The sequence below is a fragment of the Bactrocera tryoni genome, chromosome 2 (assembly GCF_016617805.1).
Source record: "Bactrocera tryoni isolate S06 chromosome 2, CSIRO_BtryS06_freeze2, whole genome shotgun sequence".
Taxonomy (NCBI): Eukaryota; Metazoa; Arthropoda; class Insecta; order Diptera; family Tephritidae; genus Bactrocera; species Bactrocera tryoni.
This window is the reverse complement of record NC_052500.1, coordinates 66,398,040-66,413,276: the sequence shown is the minus strand read 5'-3', so window position 1 is coordinate 66,413,276 and position 15,237 is coordinate 66,398,040. Positions and strand designations below refer to the sequence as shown.

At 33.5% G+C, this 15,237-nt stretch overlaps 2 protein-coding genes across 2 annotated transcripts; one reads left to right on the top strand and one right to left on the bottom strand.

Annotated features, from left to right (window-relative positions):
- The first annotated feature begins 1,121 nt into the window (after positions 1-1,121).
- Positions 1,122-1,494, top strand: LOC120767294 (male accessory gland serine protease inhibitor). The gene is made up of 2 exons (XM_040093178.1): positions 1,122-1,218; positions 1,304-1,494. Exons 1-2 carry the CDS (start codon positions 1,122-1,124, stop codon positions 1,492-1,494), a joined length of 288 nt encoding a protein of 95 aa, XP_039949112.1.
- Positions 1,495-9,054: 7,560 nt separating this feature from the next.
- Positions 9,055-12,948, bottom strand: LOC120769817 (stress-activated protein kinase JNK). The gene is made up of 3 exons (XM_040097025.1): positions 12,610-12,948; positions 12,176-12,484; positions 9,055-10,538 (listed from the first exon to the last, which is right to left on the bottom strand). Exon 3 carries the CDS (start codon positions 10,365-10,367, stop codon positions 9,249-9,251), a length of 1,119 nt encoding a protein of 372 aa, XP_039952959.1. The 5' UTR covers positions 10,368-10,538; positions 12,176-12,484; positions 12,610-12,948; the 3' UTR covers positions 9,055-9,248.
- Between the last annotated feature and the right edge of the window lie 2,289 nt (positions 12,949-15,237).

Sequence of the window (15,237 nt, the reverse complement as noted above, 5' to 3'; positions counted from 1 at the left end):
TTTCGGTTTTCGCCATTTTGTGGGCGTGGCAGTAGGCCGATTTTGCCCATCTTCGAACTTAACCTTTTTATGGAGCCAAGAAATACGTGCACCAAGTTTCATCATATCTCAATTTTTCTCAAGTTACAGCTTGCACGGACGGACGGACAGACAGACATCTCCTTAAATCCATTATTTTTTCAAAAGAAATTTATTTGTATGAAATTAAATTGAATTGAATGTATACCACAGTAACGCCTGACTGGATCCACTAGTGTCTTATATAAAGCTTTCAAATTTTAGAATAACTTTGCACCGAATATATCAATAAATACTCAAAACATCACAATGAAACTCAGTAAGCAAGTTTTCTAATAATATTATTTCTTTGTACCTATCGATGTTCCCTACTTTTTTAAAGAAAAAACACAGAAATTTAAAATTTATTAAGGAGTTTTTAATACAATTCGAAAGTAAATTCTTTGGCATTTAGTTTTTGAAGATTATATCTTGCAAATGTCAGCCGGGGCTACGTCTCAGATGGTCCATCCGTTGAGTTCAATGTGGCGTTCGAGCATTTCGGTGCAGCCGAAGTTAAAGTTTTTCTTGTTTTTTTAACAGTCCTGTTTCTTTTGAGACAGACTTGTATATCACTTTTAAATAATTTTCTGTGCTTGGCTTGGTCCGTAGAAATGCTCCCAACTTTTCCGTCTCCTATTCGTTAAAATTATTGTTGACATCTTTTATTCGTTTTATCTTGGAGTATGCTGGATTCCATATTACCATTTCATAGACCTAAGTAACTAAATAAATAATCCCGAAATACAGATGGCAACCCACAATGTGGTTAAAAAATAATACACTTTCAACAAACTTTAAACAAAAAGCTGAAGCTCCACTAAAGTTTGAATAATTGCAACTGACATGAAAATAGTACACACGTGTTGCTTAAAAGTTATTCAAATATTCACATACGCTTACAATTACTCCTTACAATACCTTCATTACTATTATATATTATTATTAATATTTTTATGTAATATATGTAAGTAAATTAAAAACAAATCAACCTCAATTCTATAAAAACCTTCTGCGGTCTTTTGCCAGAAGACAGTTATTTATATCTCTTTAAAAGTGCCGCTATGTTCGCCGTAAATAAGTTTTTAATATTTTTCTGCTGTTTCTTCTGCTTAATTCTAGTTAACTTTAACGCGCATGCTCAGCAATGTGCACCGCTTAGTAAGTATTATATATATATTACTTGTATAGAAAGTAAAAAATGTCAAATTTGAAAATCTAAATTCCTTTATTATACATATACTAGATTTCCCGACATGCAGTGAGTCAGTCAATCCGGGCTGGAATGGCGGTGGCTGCAATGGTGGCGTCCGGTGGTATTACAATGCAGGAGAACGCCGCTGTATATCTTTCTTTTATTGGGGCTGTGGTGGTAATTCGAATCGTTATTGTACAGAATTTGCATGTATGCAGCGCTGTCGGCCATTCGGTACATAAAATGTGTCATTCCATGCGACAAAATTAATATAAAAAAAATTGTTACTTCATTGATGATACGTAATAAATGCCCAGACCACTAGTAGACATTTTTTTTAGATCTCTAATGGAGCAGAGAAGCACTTATAACTATTATAGGAATACCTAAGAACCACTTCTTATACATTTCCCTCTTATGTAGAAGAGCATTTTATTTGCCTTCTTCTTTACTGGCGTAGAAACCGCTTATGCGGTTATAGCCGAGTTAACAACAGCGCGCCAGTCGTTTCTTCTTTTCGCAAGATGGCGATAATTGAAGAATCCAACCGAAGCCAAGTCCTTCTCCACCTGGTACTTCCAACGGAGTGGAGATCTTGCTCTTTCTCTGCTTCCTCCGGCGAGTTATGCGTCGAATACCTTCAGAGCTGGAGTGTTTTCGTCCATTCGAACAACATGACCTAGCCAGCGTAGCCGCTGTCTTTTAATTCGCTGAACTATGTCCACGTCGTCGTATATCTCGTATAGCTCATCGTTCCATCGAATGCGATATGCGCTGTGGCCAACGCGCAAAGGACCACCATACATCTTTCTCTCGAAAACTCGCAACGTTGACTCAAAATAAAGAAGAACACTTTCACCACCATAACTACGAGTTGTTTCGGAATTAGGTAAGGTTAGGTGTTTGTGTCTAATACGAAACCGAGAAGTATGAATCATAAGAGACGAAGATGAGAAAAAAATTGTAGTAATTATGATAAAGAGTTTAATACAGGATTCTAGCCCAGTTAAGCTCGGGATATCGATGTATGTAGGTTAAGTCTACCGATACTTAAAAACCACAGCCGTGGGTAAGTCATCTGCCCCAGTTTTACACAAGCAAGCAAACTTTTTCTTCCTTTCGTCGAATACTTTCTGAGCTGGAGTGTTTTCAGCGTAGCCGCTGTGTCTATATTTGCTGAACTATGTATGTCAATATCGTCGTATATCTCGTACAGCTCATCGGTCCATCGACTGCGGTATTCGCCGTTGTCAATGTGCAAAGGACGATAAATCTTCCGCAGAACCTTTTTCCTCGAAAACTCGTAACGTCGACTCATCAGATGTTGTCATCGTCCATGCCTCTCCACCATATATGTAGCAAGACGTGAATAATGAGTAACTTATAGAGTTTGGTCTTTGCTCGTTAAGAGACCATTTTACTTCTCAGTCCGAAGTAATACCTGCTGGCAAGAGTTAATCTGCGTTGGATTTACATATATATTTTTTAGGGCACGGGCGTTTCCTTGATCGTGTTACAAACTTCCTAGCAATTTTAATATATCCTAGGATAGTTATAATCTTTTTATGACTGAGGTAAAAAGACAATTTCGTAGAACTAGTAATGAGAGGAATTTCTTGTACTCGGGTTTCACAAGACATACCCAGCACTGTGACCGCAAGGATCCAACGAGTCTAAATTATTGAAATTTAAAAGCGCTACGTCCAATATATGGTCGTCATAATCGTCCTGTAAGATCAACAATTGAGCGTCTAGTGGCAAAATTTGAATCCGCAGGCACAGTACCAAATGCTCTCGTGAGACAAAGAAGTGTCCGTAGTGATGAGAATATTGCTGCCGCTAGCGCACCAATTGAGGAAGACCCAAATCAGTCTCTCACGCGTCGTTCTCATACGTTGAGCACCTCTGTGACGTCGTTGTGGCGACATCCTTACAAGATCAAATTGACGCAAGAACTAAATCCGCTTAACCACCAGAATCTCATATGTTCGTGAATTGGGCTAAGCAACAACTTGAAAATAATCCGGATTTTTAACGAAAATTCATTTTCAGCAATGAAGCTCATTTTTCGCTGAATGGCTTCGTCAATAAGAAAAATACGCTTTATTGATCAGGCAGGAATTCACACGTACTTCACGAGTCCCCATTGTATCCCGGAAAAATTACGGTTTGTTGCGGTTTATAAGCCGCGTCATTGGGCCGTACTGTGAATGGGAATCGCTATCACTCAATGATAACCGAATATTTTTGGGCCGAATTGGATAATATGTGGTTCCAACAGGTCGGCGCCACAAGCTACATAGCGAATATCACAATCGATTTATTGAAAACCAAGTTTGGTGAGCGTATTATCTCACGAAATGGCCCAGTCAATTGGTCGCCTCGGACATGCCATTTGACGCCGTTAGACTATTTCCTCTGGGGCTATATTAAGTCTATGGCCTACGTCAACAAACCAGCGACGGTTGATGAACTTCGTACGTTAACTTTGCAATAGTCTTTATAGGAGCTGCCGAGTTCCTTAGCCGTACAATTACTTTTATAAGCAAACGTTACGCACCACAGTAACATTATTATTTTCTGCAGTTATAGCAACAACAGGCAACTATTGCTAACACCATACAATATTTAACCCTCTTTTTACTTTCTTATTGAAGTCACTTGAGTCACATCTAAAAAAAAGCATTTATAACTAGAATAGTAATATTATAAATTTTTTATTTATTTATTCAACCAACAACAACCCTCGGACTAGCAGTACGACGACATCTGCTTTCACACACCACACGCGAACAATAACGATTCCTATTTCCACCACAGCCTTGATAAGTAAAGGCAGTGCATACCCTGTTGGTTGGATCGTACGCCCATCTAGTGCCGGCTAAACAACCGGGTCCAGTTGTGCCTGAGTTAGCTGCTCCGGTGCAAGTGGAACTAGCTACAAGAAATGTGTTGAAAATTCAGAAATGTGTTGAAAATTCAGAAATGTTTGCAAAAAGTTAAATATAAGATTAAAAGGATTTAAAAATAGTAACAAAAATTAATTAATTCTAATGTTAAAAAATTATTTACAATTTTATTGCAAATCCAAAACTGAAAAAAATTGTGTTGAAATTTGCGAAATTAAAAAGAATTTAGAAATATTGAAAAAATTATATTATAATTATAATTATTATAATTATAAATATATTATAAATTCAAGAATATTTTAAAGCAATATTTTTTTTAATGTTAAGCAAAAAATTTATATCTAATTTATTTTCTAGAATTTAGAAGGTTAAAAAATTTAGAAATATTGAAAAAATAGATTTAAAAATATCAAAAAAAAAAATTATTATGATTTCAAAAACATTTTAACGCTCTATTTTCTTTCAATATCAAGCAAAAAAATTATATAAATTTATTTCTTCTACAATTTCACACTTACCTAGCGGTACACAACGCTGTGCGGCAGCATTGTAGCTGTATACAATTAAAAATATTGTAAATATTAAGAAATTCATTTTTAGTGCGCTGATACTGTGGGCTCACTTTTTACCCGGCGACTGTTAATGCAATAAAGTAAACGTGTGATTTTATGCCGAACAATTGAAATATTTATAAATTTTGTATGAGTTGCTTTTGCATTTTGTTTAAATGGTATTATTTACTTGTGCTTTTGTTTAATCGAAAACGAAAATATTGAATGGAAATTGCATAAAAAGTTTTCGAGCAACTGTTTCATATATTTTTATATTCGCGTTGCGTTTAAGCGGATTTTTTTGTAATTACATTAAGCACTTTTTAACCTTTTTGTTTTATGTAAAATGACAAAAGAAATATTTAATCTAAATGTTGCACTCAGAGCTTTCGCTTGTACATACATACATAATTGTTTTAAAATACATATATCTGAATTAAAGCACATTTTTCACTGATTTATACCAAGCTGTCCCCATTACTATAAGTAAGTGTTTTCTTGTATTTTCAACAAAAACGTTTATCGTGAGTCTGCTGTTCGAACAGCTGTATAAATACCAGTATTGAAATAAAAAACGCTGGAGCCAGCAGTTTAAGTAATCAAGAAAAACTACTAACAAAATTTTGGTGGTATCAATCAGCTAGATAATTGCTTTATAACTTTTCATCTTATCATCAAACATTTTCCGAAAGTCTATGATAGAAATGTTCTTCTTGCAATCAAGAAAATATAAAAAGAAACGGTTAAAAAGCTTAAAAGAGGGTTAAAAATTATTTATAATAACAATACATTGAAATAAAAAACCTCACCTGCAGAAAGTTCTTGATTTCTTAGCAGCTTCATGATAATGCCATTAAATATTAGCAACAACCAGACACACTCTGAAAGGACTCTGTTGGATTTCTGTCAAATAACTTTCTATTTACTCTGTTGGATTTCTGTCAAATAACCTTTTATTTATTAATATATAGATATGCTATAAGACTTCTTGCATATTTTAGATTTTAGAAGCTACTAGATTGCATTGCCACTAAACTTAGAATAGCACATGTGAGACATTTCGCAACTTATTTTGCAACTTCTCTTTTCACCACTAAAGCTGGCACTTGAAACAATTATGCTGTCACATACATATAGTATATCGGATAAACCAACTTATAATTATACCACTATTCACCACTTACAACCATATTTAAATTTTAAAACATTTTAAATACGACACGGATGTGACTTAAGAATTAATTTTGCGTTTTCCTTCCAGGAACAGCAGAGATGGAATGACTAAAAAGTTTGAGAGGTGCCGTACTATTAGCGTTTATCCTTTAGTAGCATTTACATAACAACTACAAAAGTAATTTTCATTTCTAAACAATTTGCAAAATATTGTATGTGAGTCCTATAAAGCACGGAAAGCTAGGTGCAGTTTATACTACAATTACAATGCACCATATTAAATATTTACTTAGCAATACAGCAATCACCTAGCAGTGTTTACAACCAGTAGAGGGTTTGAAAGCCAATGTGGCAGTGGCTGCTAAACTTGTAAAACAGCAGGCAATAGTTCGTTTACGAATATAATTTAGGATAAATGTAAGTTATGTAATATTGAGGCAAAATACGCAGACTATTTAACTGTAGCAACATATAAGTACATATATATGTATATAGTAATAATTAAACGTATCTAAACAAATGTGTTTAGTTAAATTCAATACAAAATTAAATATTTGCCGAACCTTGGAAGTATTTTTTTTTGGCTTTTTATCAACAAAAAAAAGTACGTCACCACTTAACAATTATAGTATCCATGTTATTATTACCTCACTTTTAATTAACACAAGAATTTATTCAAATATGTTTTTTTTAATCCCCAATTTTTCATGTTTTATTCCTTCATCTAAAATGTAAATTATAAGTTTTAATTAATTCAATTTAAAAAAATAAAATAGGAACCAAAATATGCGTTCCGGTTCCTGTGAAGTATAAATTATGCAATTTCATAAAGATTTATTGGCAACTCTAAGATGTGATCGGTTGCATCTTCCGTTACAAGAGAAACAGTTACCCGCTATTTTTTCTGAATAGTGAGTGAAAATTTTCTATGATAGTCAAAAAGATTGCATTATAGTGTTTTATTCGCAAAATGATCTAAAAAGGATTGTGTCATAGTGTTTCTTCGCAAAATGTGCAATTCTAGTGGTGAAAATGTAATAAAAGTGTCGAAGTGATTGTGCGTGTTATGTGCAAAGGCAAAATGCAGTGAAAAGTCTTCCAAAAGTAGTTGTTCAGAAATATATTTTAGCTAATAAAGCTTTTAAGTGAAATTTAATTGTGTTTTTAGTGATTTTTTGAATAGCAAAACAAAAGGATCGTTTTTGAAACATACAATTGCATAATTTAAGTAAGTATTATTGCTCTTTGTACCTACTTTTGTATTGTTGCTGGAAGCTGAATGTTTAGTATACTCTTGATTATATACATAAATATAGATGTAACTATCTTATGTTCCTATAACATGAGAATAATAGCCAGTCAATTAAGTGAAAATATGATTCCTCTGAATAAGTATTTTTTGAGCGGCACCGATAAGTTTCTAAGCAGTTTTGAATTTTCCAATTGAGTAAGAGCGAGTATACTTACCTACATATATCGAAGTCCAAACACTGTTCCAACGAATGTGTCAACCAATTTATAAACAAGTATTTATCAAATCCTTAAAACGAAAGAACCATTCAAATTAGTGAAGATAATCATATTCCCTTTAGGGTAACGTATCGTTAAATTTATATATATTATTCTAAAGCGTAACAAAGACTCGAAAAATATTTTTCAGTTACAAATATATTCTAATGAAAAACCGTCTATCCTAGAAATTTCGTTCGAACACGATAAGATACCGAATATTAATGTTAAGTGCACTTTTATGGCTATGGTACTTAGAAGGATTAGGAGTTGGTGTTCACTGTTGACTATAATTGGACCTATGTACATATGTAAATGTATGTATATTATATTACCTGTGGACGGTTGTATTACTGAAAGTTGCAGGTGGTTTAGTACGGTTAGTTAACCTTAGAACAGAATATTATTTAAACTTGAATAATTTTCGTTGATAGCAAACTAAAAAACGTTACGTTACGTTGGCGTTGATATTCATCGCTATTGTTAATAACTGATTTTTATTTTACTCATACCTCAACAAATTTGAATCTCTAACTATACTCAATCACCCTTATATTGGAACCATAACCCACTGAACTTTACAAAATTGAAATGTGTAGTAAACCTAAATTAGTTTTATCATCGTTAATATTCACTTTGTGCTCAAAATACAAATACAGGACACCACACCGCATGAGCACAGGCAATTGAGTGCTCTATATACTATATACATACATATGTACATATATTTGCAACAGTATGTTTATTACCCAATTCACCCTCCAATACTCCAGTGTACAATTTCTCTTCCACTTCAATGCATCTTACAAATATATTTACATACGAAAGTAGTTAGACTACGATTGCTGCTAAAATTTTTCTACTGCATAGTTTAAAAATCTCTACGATGTCTACGCTTGTTCTAAAAATAGCTACACAAACAAGTTAGTTAGAAAGGGGTATACGCGCATACATACATACATATTTATGATGTGTAAAGTATACTACGGTTCTACGACCTAATTTAATAAACACCACTAAATATAAATATAAACGTATTTTTATAGCTATTCAATTAGAAAGAAAATACATGCATATGCTTATAGCTAGACTGTTTCGCTGTAGTTAATGCTGTATACCATTGTTTTCATAGTTGTACTCGTAAATTTTCCATACCTAAAAATTAAAATTTTTGTTGAGATACTCAACTATTTGTGGGTTCGTATTTTGTGTATTTTCTTATACCCTGAAAAGGTTAACAGCCTGCTTCAAAGTTTGTAACATCCAGCAGAAAACGTTTGAGACCCTAGAAGTAATATATAAAAATAATCAGCGTTACGAGCTGAGTCAATTTAGTCATGCTCGTTTGTCTGTCTGTCCGTCTATATTTCACTTCCTATGCCATGTGCCAAATAAATAGCTTATGCTGCGCTTGTAAGTTTAAATTATCGGGGATATTTATTTATTCTTCAATAAAGTATTACACTTACTACGTTTTTTTTTGTTTTTGTGGTTCTCGTAATTATGTTTTTTTTATGTAGCAAACACTTGTTAGAAATATGTATTTATGTATGTATTGTACTCTTTTCTTTACATTCGCCATTTCAAATTTAATATCATATCTTTACGAGAAAAAAATCACTTTCCGCTTTTGTTATGCACTTTTGCAAATAAGAACATATTTTTGAACCCTTTTGTTTTTGAGAGGCGAAACAAGCTGATCTCTAATATTTTATGTTTATTTACTTTATTTTTATATTTTTTTGTTTTTCTTTATTATTTTGAAAGTATTAATGCTTTTATTGTTCTTATATTTTATATACATTAAGAGTTGCTCAGAAGCATTAGTATGCCATGCCTAAATTAATTCAGGGTCTACCGTGTAGTATTTACAGGCGCATTAGTATTGTGCGCCTCATAATCCATAACTTCTTCATAGATGAGTCGCTTCCATTGTTCGACGGTATGTTCCCGTTCATCAACGCTATGATCATATGGTTCGGGTGCTGGTGCATTAACCTCTTCAGCATCATACCAAACATTTATATAACTATGTAATAGTGCTTGCTCAACCGAAATACGTTGCTCGGGATCAATCACTAGCATACGACTAAGTAAATCACGTGCTTCCGATGCCTTTCGTCGACTTTGTTCATTATTATCATTCGGAAAGAGTACATCGGGGAATAGACGATCGAATGAATAACCCGAATAACGTGGTCGATTTTCAACATAATTACGGACAGTTGGCTGCAAACGCTGCATAAATGATGTAGACGGAGTACCCAATTGTTCAATAATTTTATTCCATTGATCAATATGATCAGTGCCGGGGAATAGAACACCACCCCTTATCATTTCACCCATAATACAGCCAACAGACCAAATATCCACATTTTCGGTATAGCCCATACCCAAAATAACTTCGGGTGCACGATAATAACGTGTAACAACATATGGTGTCATCATGAATGTCGTACCGGCTGTACGTGCCAAACCGAAATCTAAAATTTTTAATGTGCAATCGGCTTTAACTACAATATTTGATGGCTTCAAGTCTCTATGTATTATGCCGGCTAGGTGTAAATGCTTTATACCGCATAACATTTGATATAATAAATACGACATACGATCATGATCCAAATCCATTTGTATGACTTGACATAGATTTGCATCCATGAGCTCCATCACAAGATAAACATCTTGAAATTCTTCCAAGCTACGTTGTGGTGTAAATGCATTAAGTAAACCAATAATATTCTTATGGTTTACCAGCTTCATTAACTTAAACTCTCTATAAGCCCGCTTGGCATGTGTTACATTTTGGAATGGTCGTGATAATTTTTTAATGGCAACATTTTGCTCGGTCACCGTATCGTAGGCGGCACATACAATGCCTTGAGCGCCGGAACCGATCGGTTTCAAATTTGTGTACCGATTAAGAATTGTGAAATTCGTGTCCCCCACTTCGATAGTGTAATGTCGGGAACTCATTGCTTTTGGTTTATGTTTTTTTTTGTATTTTTATTCTTCGGTTATAAAGTTTTTGGTGTTTTAAAGTTGTTGTTCTCAATTCACACGTTCATTTTTCGTTGCAAATAAATATGGGTTGACGACGACTTGACTTACGATGATGATGTGTCTCAATTTGATTGGGATATGATGCTGTTGATGATAAAGTAAAAAATTAGTAAATTTTAAAACAGAAAATTTTGATTAAATAATATTTTAAAATTAATGTCGTATAATTTATGCACTAAATTTTTGAAAACTCAATTTGACTGTTGGCAGCGCTAATCTAATTGATATTGTTTCACTATAGAAAAAATAAAACCATAAAAAATATTAAATAAACAAATAAAATGAATATTTAAATAAAATTTAAAAATTTAATAAAAAAATAAAAAAATAAATAAATAATAAATAAATAAATAAAATAAAATAAACATAAATTAAAAAAAATAATAAATAATATTCATATACAATAGTTTAACTTTTAGCGGTAAAAACAAATTTTTTAACTAGTTTAGTTATAGCATCACAGATAACAGACTTTAGCCACGTTCCCACGAGGTTCGGGTCTACGTAACCGGAATGGACCCGGATTTTTATCCGGCCAAGGATTTTCAACTCGAAAAAATTCTGCCGTTACGACGAGAACAACAGACTAACTCTTTGTTGTTGAGTTAATATATTAAAGGTGCATTTTTGCTAGCACTAATTTCTATTTGAAAACCAGTATTTTTCAATCAAGAAAAAAACAAGAAACGGCCCTATAAAATATTGGTAGAAATAATCAGTATAAGTTGAGTCAATTTAATTATGTCCGTTTGTCGGGTCGTCTGGACTAGTCTCTCTGTTTTTGAGACATATGTACATCTAAAATTTTACACACGTTCTTTTCGCGAGGAGCGAGTCATTTATCAGAATTGCCAATATCGGACCACTTTATCATATAGCTACCATACAATCTAAAATATCAAAGTCAAGTTGTGTAGGAAACTTTTTCATTTTGCAAGACATTTTCACAAAATTGGCGTGGATTATTGCGCAGACACCGGTACAACTTCCCTAGAAAATCTTCAGATCGGTCATCTTGTTTGGAAACTTGTTTATTTAATTCCATTGAACGTTTTTTTTAATCATATGTTAAAGTTTTTAAAAATTTTTGTTCAGGAACCAGTTCACACTGTTGTTATATAGTATTTTCAATTTAAATAGCGTGATATTTGCTTCACTTGAAAGCCAGTCCTATTTCGTTCTTTCAAATTTAATAAAATTTTGTATTTAAAATATTATATTATATTTATCATTTTAAATATAACGAACAGTAAGTAACGTTATAAAACACCAACAAAACACTCTTGTGCACTGTGCACTATATCGATGCGCATAAGAAATCAATATTACACTTTATCAAAAATCTTATCTGCTTATCAAACAATTAAGCATATATTAGCGCTGTCAAGCATTCGATCGAAGTTTGGCTCTTCGCCGTCTACCAAAACAGCTTCATACCATTATTACTTTACTTCAAATTCCCAGAAATTTAAGATTAGCCAGTATCCATAGCATTTTGGGGTCGGCGCCGTTTCTTCGTGCGACTGCACGACTATTTTACTGTCGTGCCGGTCGCCATATGTACATACAATACTTTCTATATGTATATCATGCGCACAAACTGACAAATTAATTGTATACAGTTTTTGTTCTTTTGAGGGCAATGCGGCATATCCTTTTACTGCATAGTCCTTATTTGACCTTATTATTAATTTTGTTTTTTTTTTTGTAACATTTCTTACCTTTGTTATACGAATTTGTTGTAACGCCGAAAAAATTGCAAATGCAACGACTGTCTGTTTCGATTTTGTTGTTATGCGTGGCTCGGGTGTTGAAATGATGGATTATTGATTTAGCCGCAAATGCTGAAAACGCCAGTAATTGTATGTGCTATTGTGATTTTAGCCAAAATTTTGATGCTCTTCGAGTTGTTGGTGCTACTTCACTAAACTTATCTTATTTGGTTGCAGTTTTTTTGTGAACTTTTTAACTTAATGCTACTTTTCCATTATAAGCCGGGTGCCGAGAAGTGTTTTTATTTTTGCTGGGCGCTGCAAAGGTAAGGGCGTTAACGACAAATATATGTAAACTATCGAGTTTTGTATGCCATTTAAAATGTAGTGTGTTAATATTTCATTTAATTGCATATAAAAATCTACATCAATTTGCTACCAACCACTTTTAGCGACGTCGTACAGATGAGCAGCGAAAATTTCTTATGAATCTGGCACGAAAAAATCGATTTTCGACCTGTCACCAAAGACGGTTGGTTGATTGCCTGTCTACCGCTTGCTGTAGTAACTTTTTTCGCCCGTTTATATTAGCCAAATATTTAGTAGTACATTTTAAAGTTTCCTTACATTTTTACACGTAAGTCATGGCAATATTTGTAAATGTACAATTTTATCGCGATTTCGTTTAAGAAAATTTTATAGAAAAACACAATTTTATAACAGAGAGAGAATACACAAAAACTTGGACAGAAATTGGCACCGCGCTTGTCAATTGGAAAATCTGACAGCGGCACCAAATTCTTTGACTGCAGCTCCATATGTCAAAGTATATACTCATATGGTGAACGGGTGCACATTGCTGAATATGGTTGTGAGAAAGAGAAGGCTAGTGATTATGCGCAGTTAGTATGAAGTATACACTGGCTCTTAAATTTTTATGATTTTACACTGGTTTTGCAAATGATATCCAGTTGGTGAATTATCTGATTGGATTTGTAACATAAATACATAAATATTTAATTTATTTGAATATTTAATGTTCATAATATTTTGTGGTGTAATTTTTAAAGTTTTTCACATACATATGTTTATATGTACATGTACATATTTTCGTTTAGATGTTTGAACGAAAGATATTTCTTGATAGTTTCAATGTTATTTGTCTTTATTTTTAGATTTTTTGATATTTGGGACTTTTTTTTCTAATATAAAACATGCAGTTACATATCGTCACCTGAAATGCAAAATAACGTAACATCACTTTTCGTAGGTTTACAGGAGAAGCAAAAAACCGTATAAAAAGAAAACCACTAGAGATATTGAAACAAAATTTTCAAATCTGAATTAACATGAACCTATAATTATATTTTAGAAAAAAAATAATGAAAAAATTAAGCAAATTTTATAGTAGGTGTCTTACGTTATTTTGAATTTTCATTTCTGAAACAAAATAACGTATGATCAATCTAAATTTGTAAAAAAACTAAAAATTTGAATATTAATACTTTTTTTTTAATTTTAAATAAAAACAGTTGCAAGTTTTTCATATTTCATGTTATTTTTATTATTAATATGTATGTACATAAGTACTAGAAAAAATTTAAATATTTCAAGCTAAAAAATAGGATAATTTTTAATTATTATTTATTAAATAACTAATTATTCAAAAGGTATATTATCATAAAAGTAATAACAGTCTGCTGGAATTAAAGCTTCTAGGTCCTGCAGATGTTGCCATTTCTTCTTAGTTATTGTTAAACTTTGCAAAAGAATAGGCTGCTGAATTCCTAAAAAAGCACGGGTCTGATTACTTAGAACATGGAGTCGCTAAACCGAGCTCTAGCGGCTCCTTCTCTACCCATATACCGAGGGAGTTGTGGGTGGGAAGAAGCCGTTGGAGAAAAGGGACAGAGAGTTTCTTCACGGATGGGTCAAAGGTGGAGGGGTCTACTGTCAGGAGCTCTCTATCAACTCCAGTTTCTCCAACTTCCTAAGTATTACAGTGTCTTCCAGGCCGAGATTGGAGCCATTAAGGTAGCAGTAGATTTACTACTCCGGAGTGCACCCTGCTTCAGAGGAGTGACCATCGACTCAGATAGCAGAGCGGCGATTCCAGCCTTGAACTCATTAACAATGAGAGAATTCAGAGCTGATCGAAGACCTAACCTCGCTATCAATAGCATCGAGTGCCATGAGCTAGCAAGAAGAGTCTTACCAGACGCCATCTGCAGAAGCTGTATGGAAAAAGATTAGGTGGAAGCAACTCAACACTTCCTTCTTGGCTGTCTTGCGTTAGGGACAGGACTTAATCACTTGGGGGCGCATACCTTCAGACATCCCACCGAACTCGCGGAAAGTGTTTTGTTAATTTATTAGTTCGAACACAGGAGTTCTTCTTTTCTATGGCCTCACAAAGGACTACATATATGTTCACCTTCCACGTTCGATCAACGATGTAGCCTAAACTAACCAAAGCACATTGAACTTAAGCACTAAAAATAAACATAAACAATAAATGAAGGCTAACTTCGATATAAAAAAAAAACACTCTGTTATATTTACATACTTTAGTGATGATACGTTATTTGGTTTAACGAAATCAAGCACTTGATGATACGTTTTTTTGAATTTTTAATATAGCTTGGGTATTTTTGATCGCAGAAGCTTAAAATTTGCGACACATATGTAATATGATGTGGTGAATCGTAATCAGTAAAAAACTCAATTTTGAACTTTTTGATGATACGTTATTTTGCATTTCAGGTGACGATATATATTTTATTAGAAGTTAATTAAATTTCGTTACATAACAGCCCGCCAGTCGTTTCTTCTTTTGGCCAGGTCATTCTCCACCTGATCTTTCTCTTCCTCTGCCCCCCTTGGTGGGTACTGCGTAGAGCTGGTATCAGAGCTGGTGTGTTCTCTTCCATACGGTCTTTATGACCTAGCCTGAAGAGAGTTCGGGTCTTTGTTCGCCGTGGGAGGAAGACATAAAGGCAGCTCCTTTCGTGCTGTAAAAAGCAGCTTTGAAATCAACGAACAGGTGGTGGGTGTCGATCCTCTTTTCACGG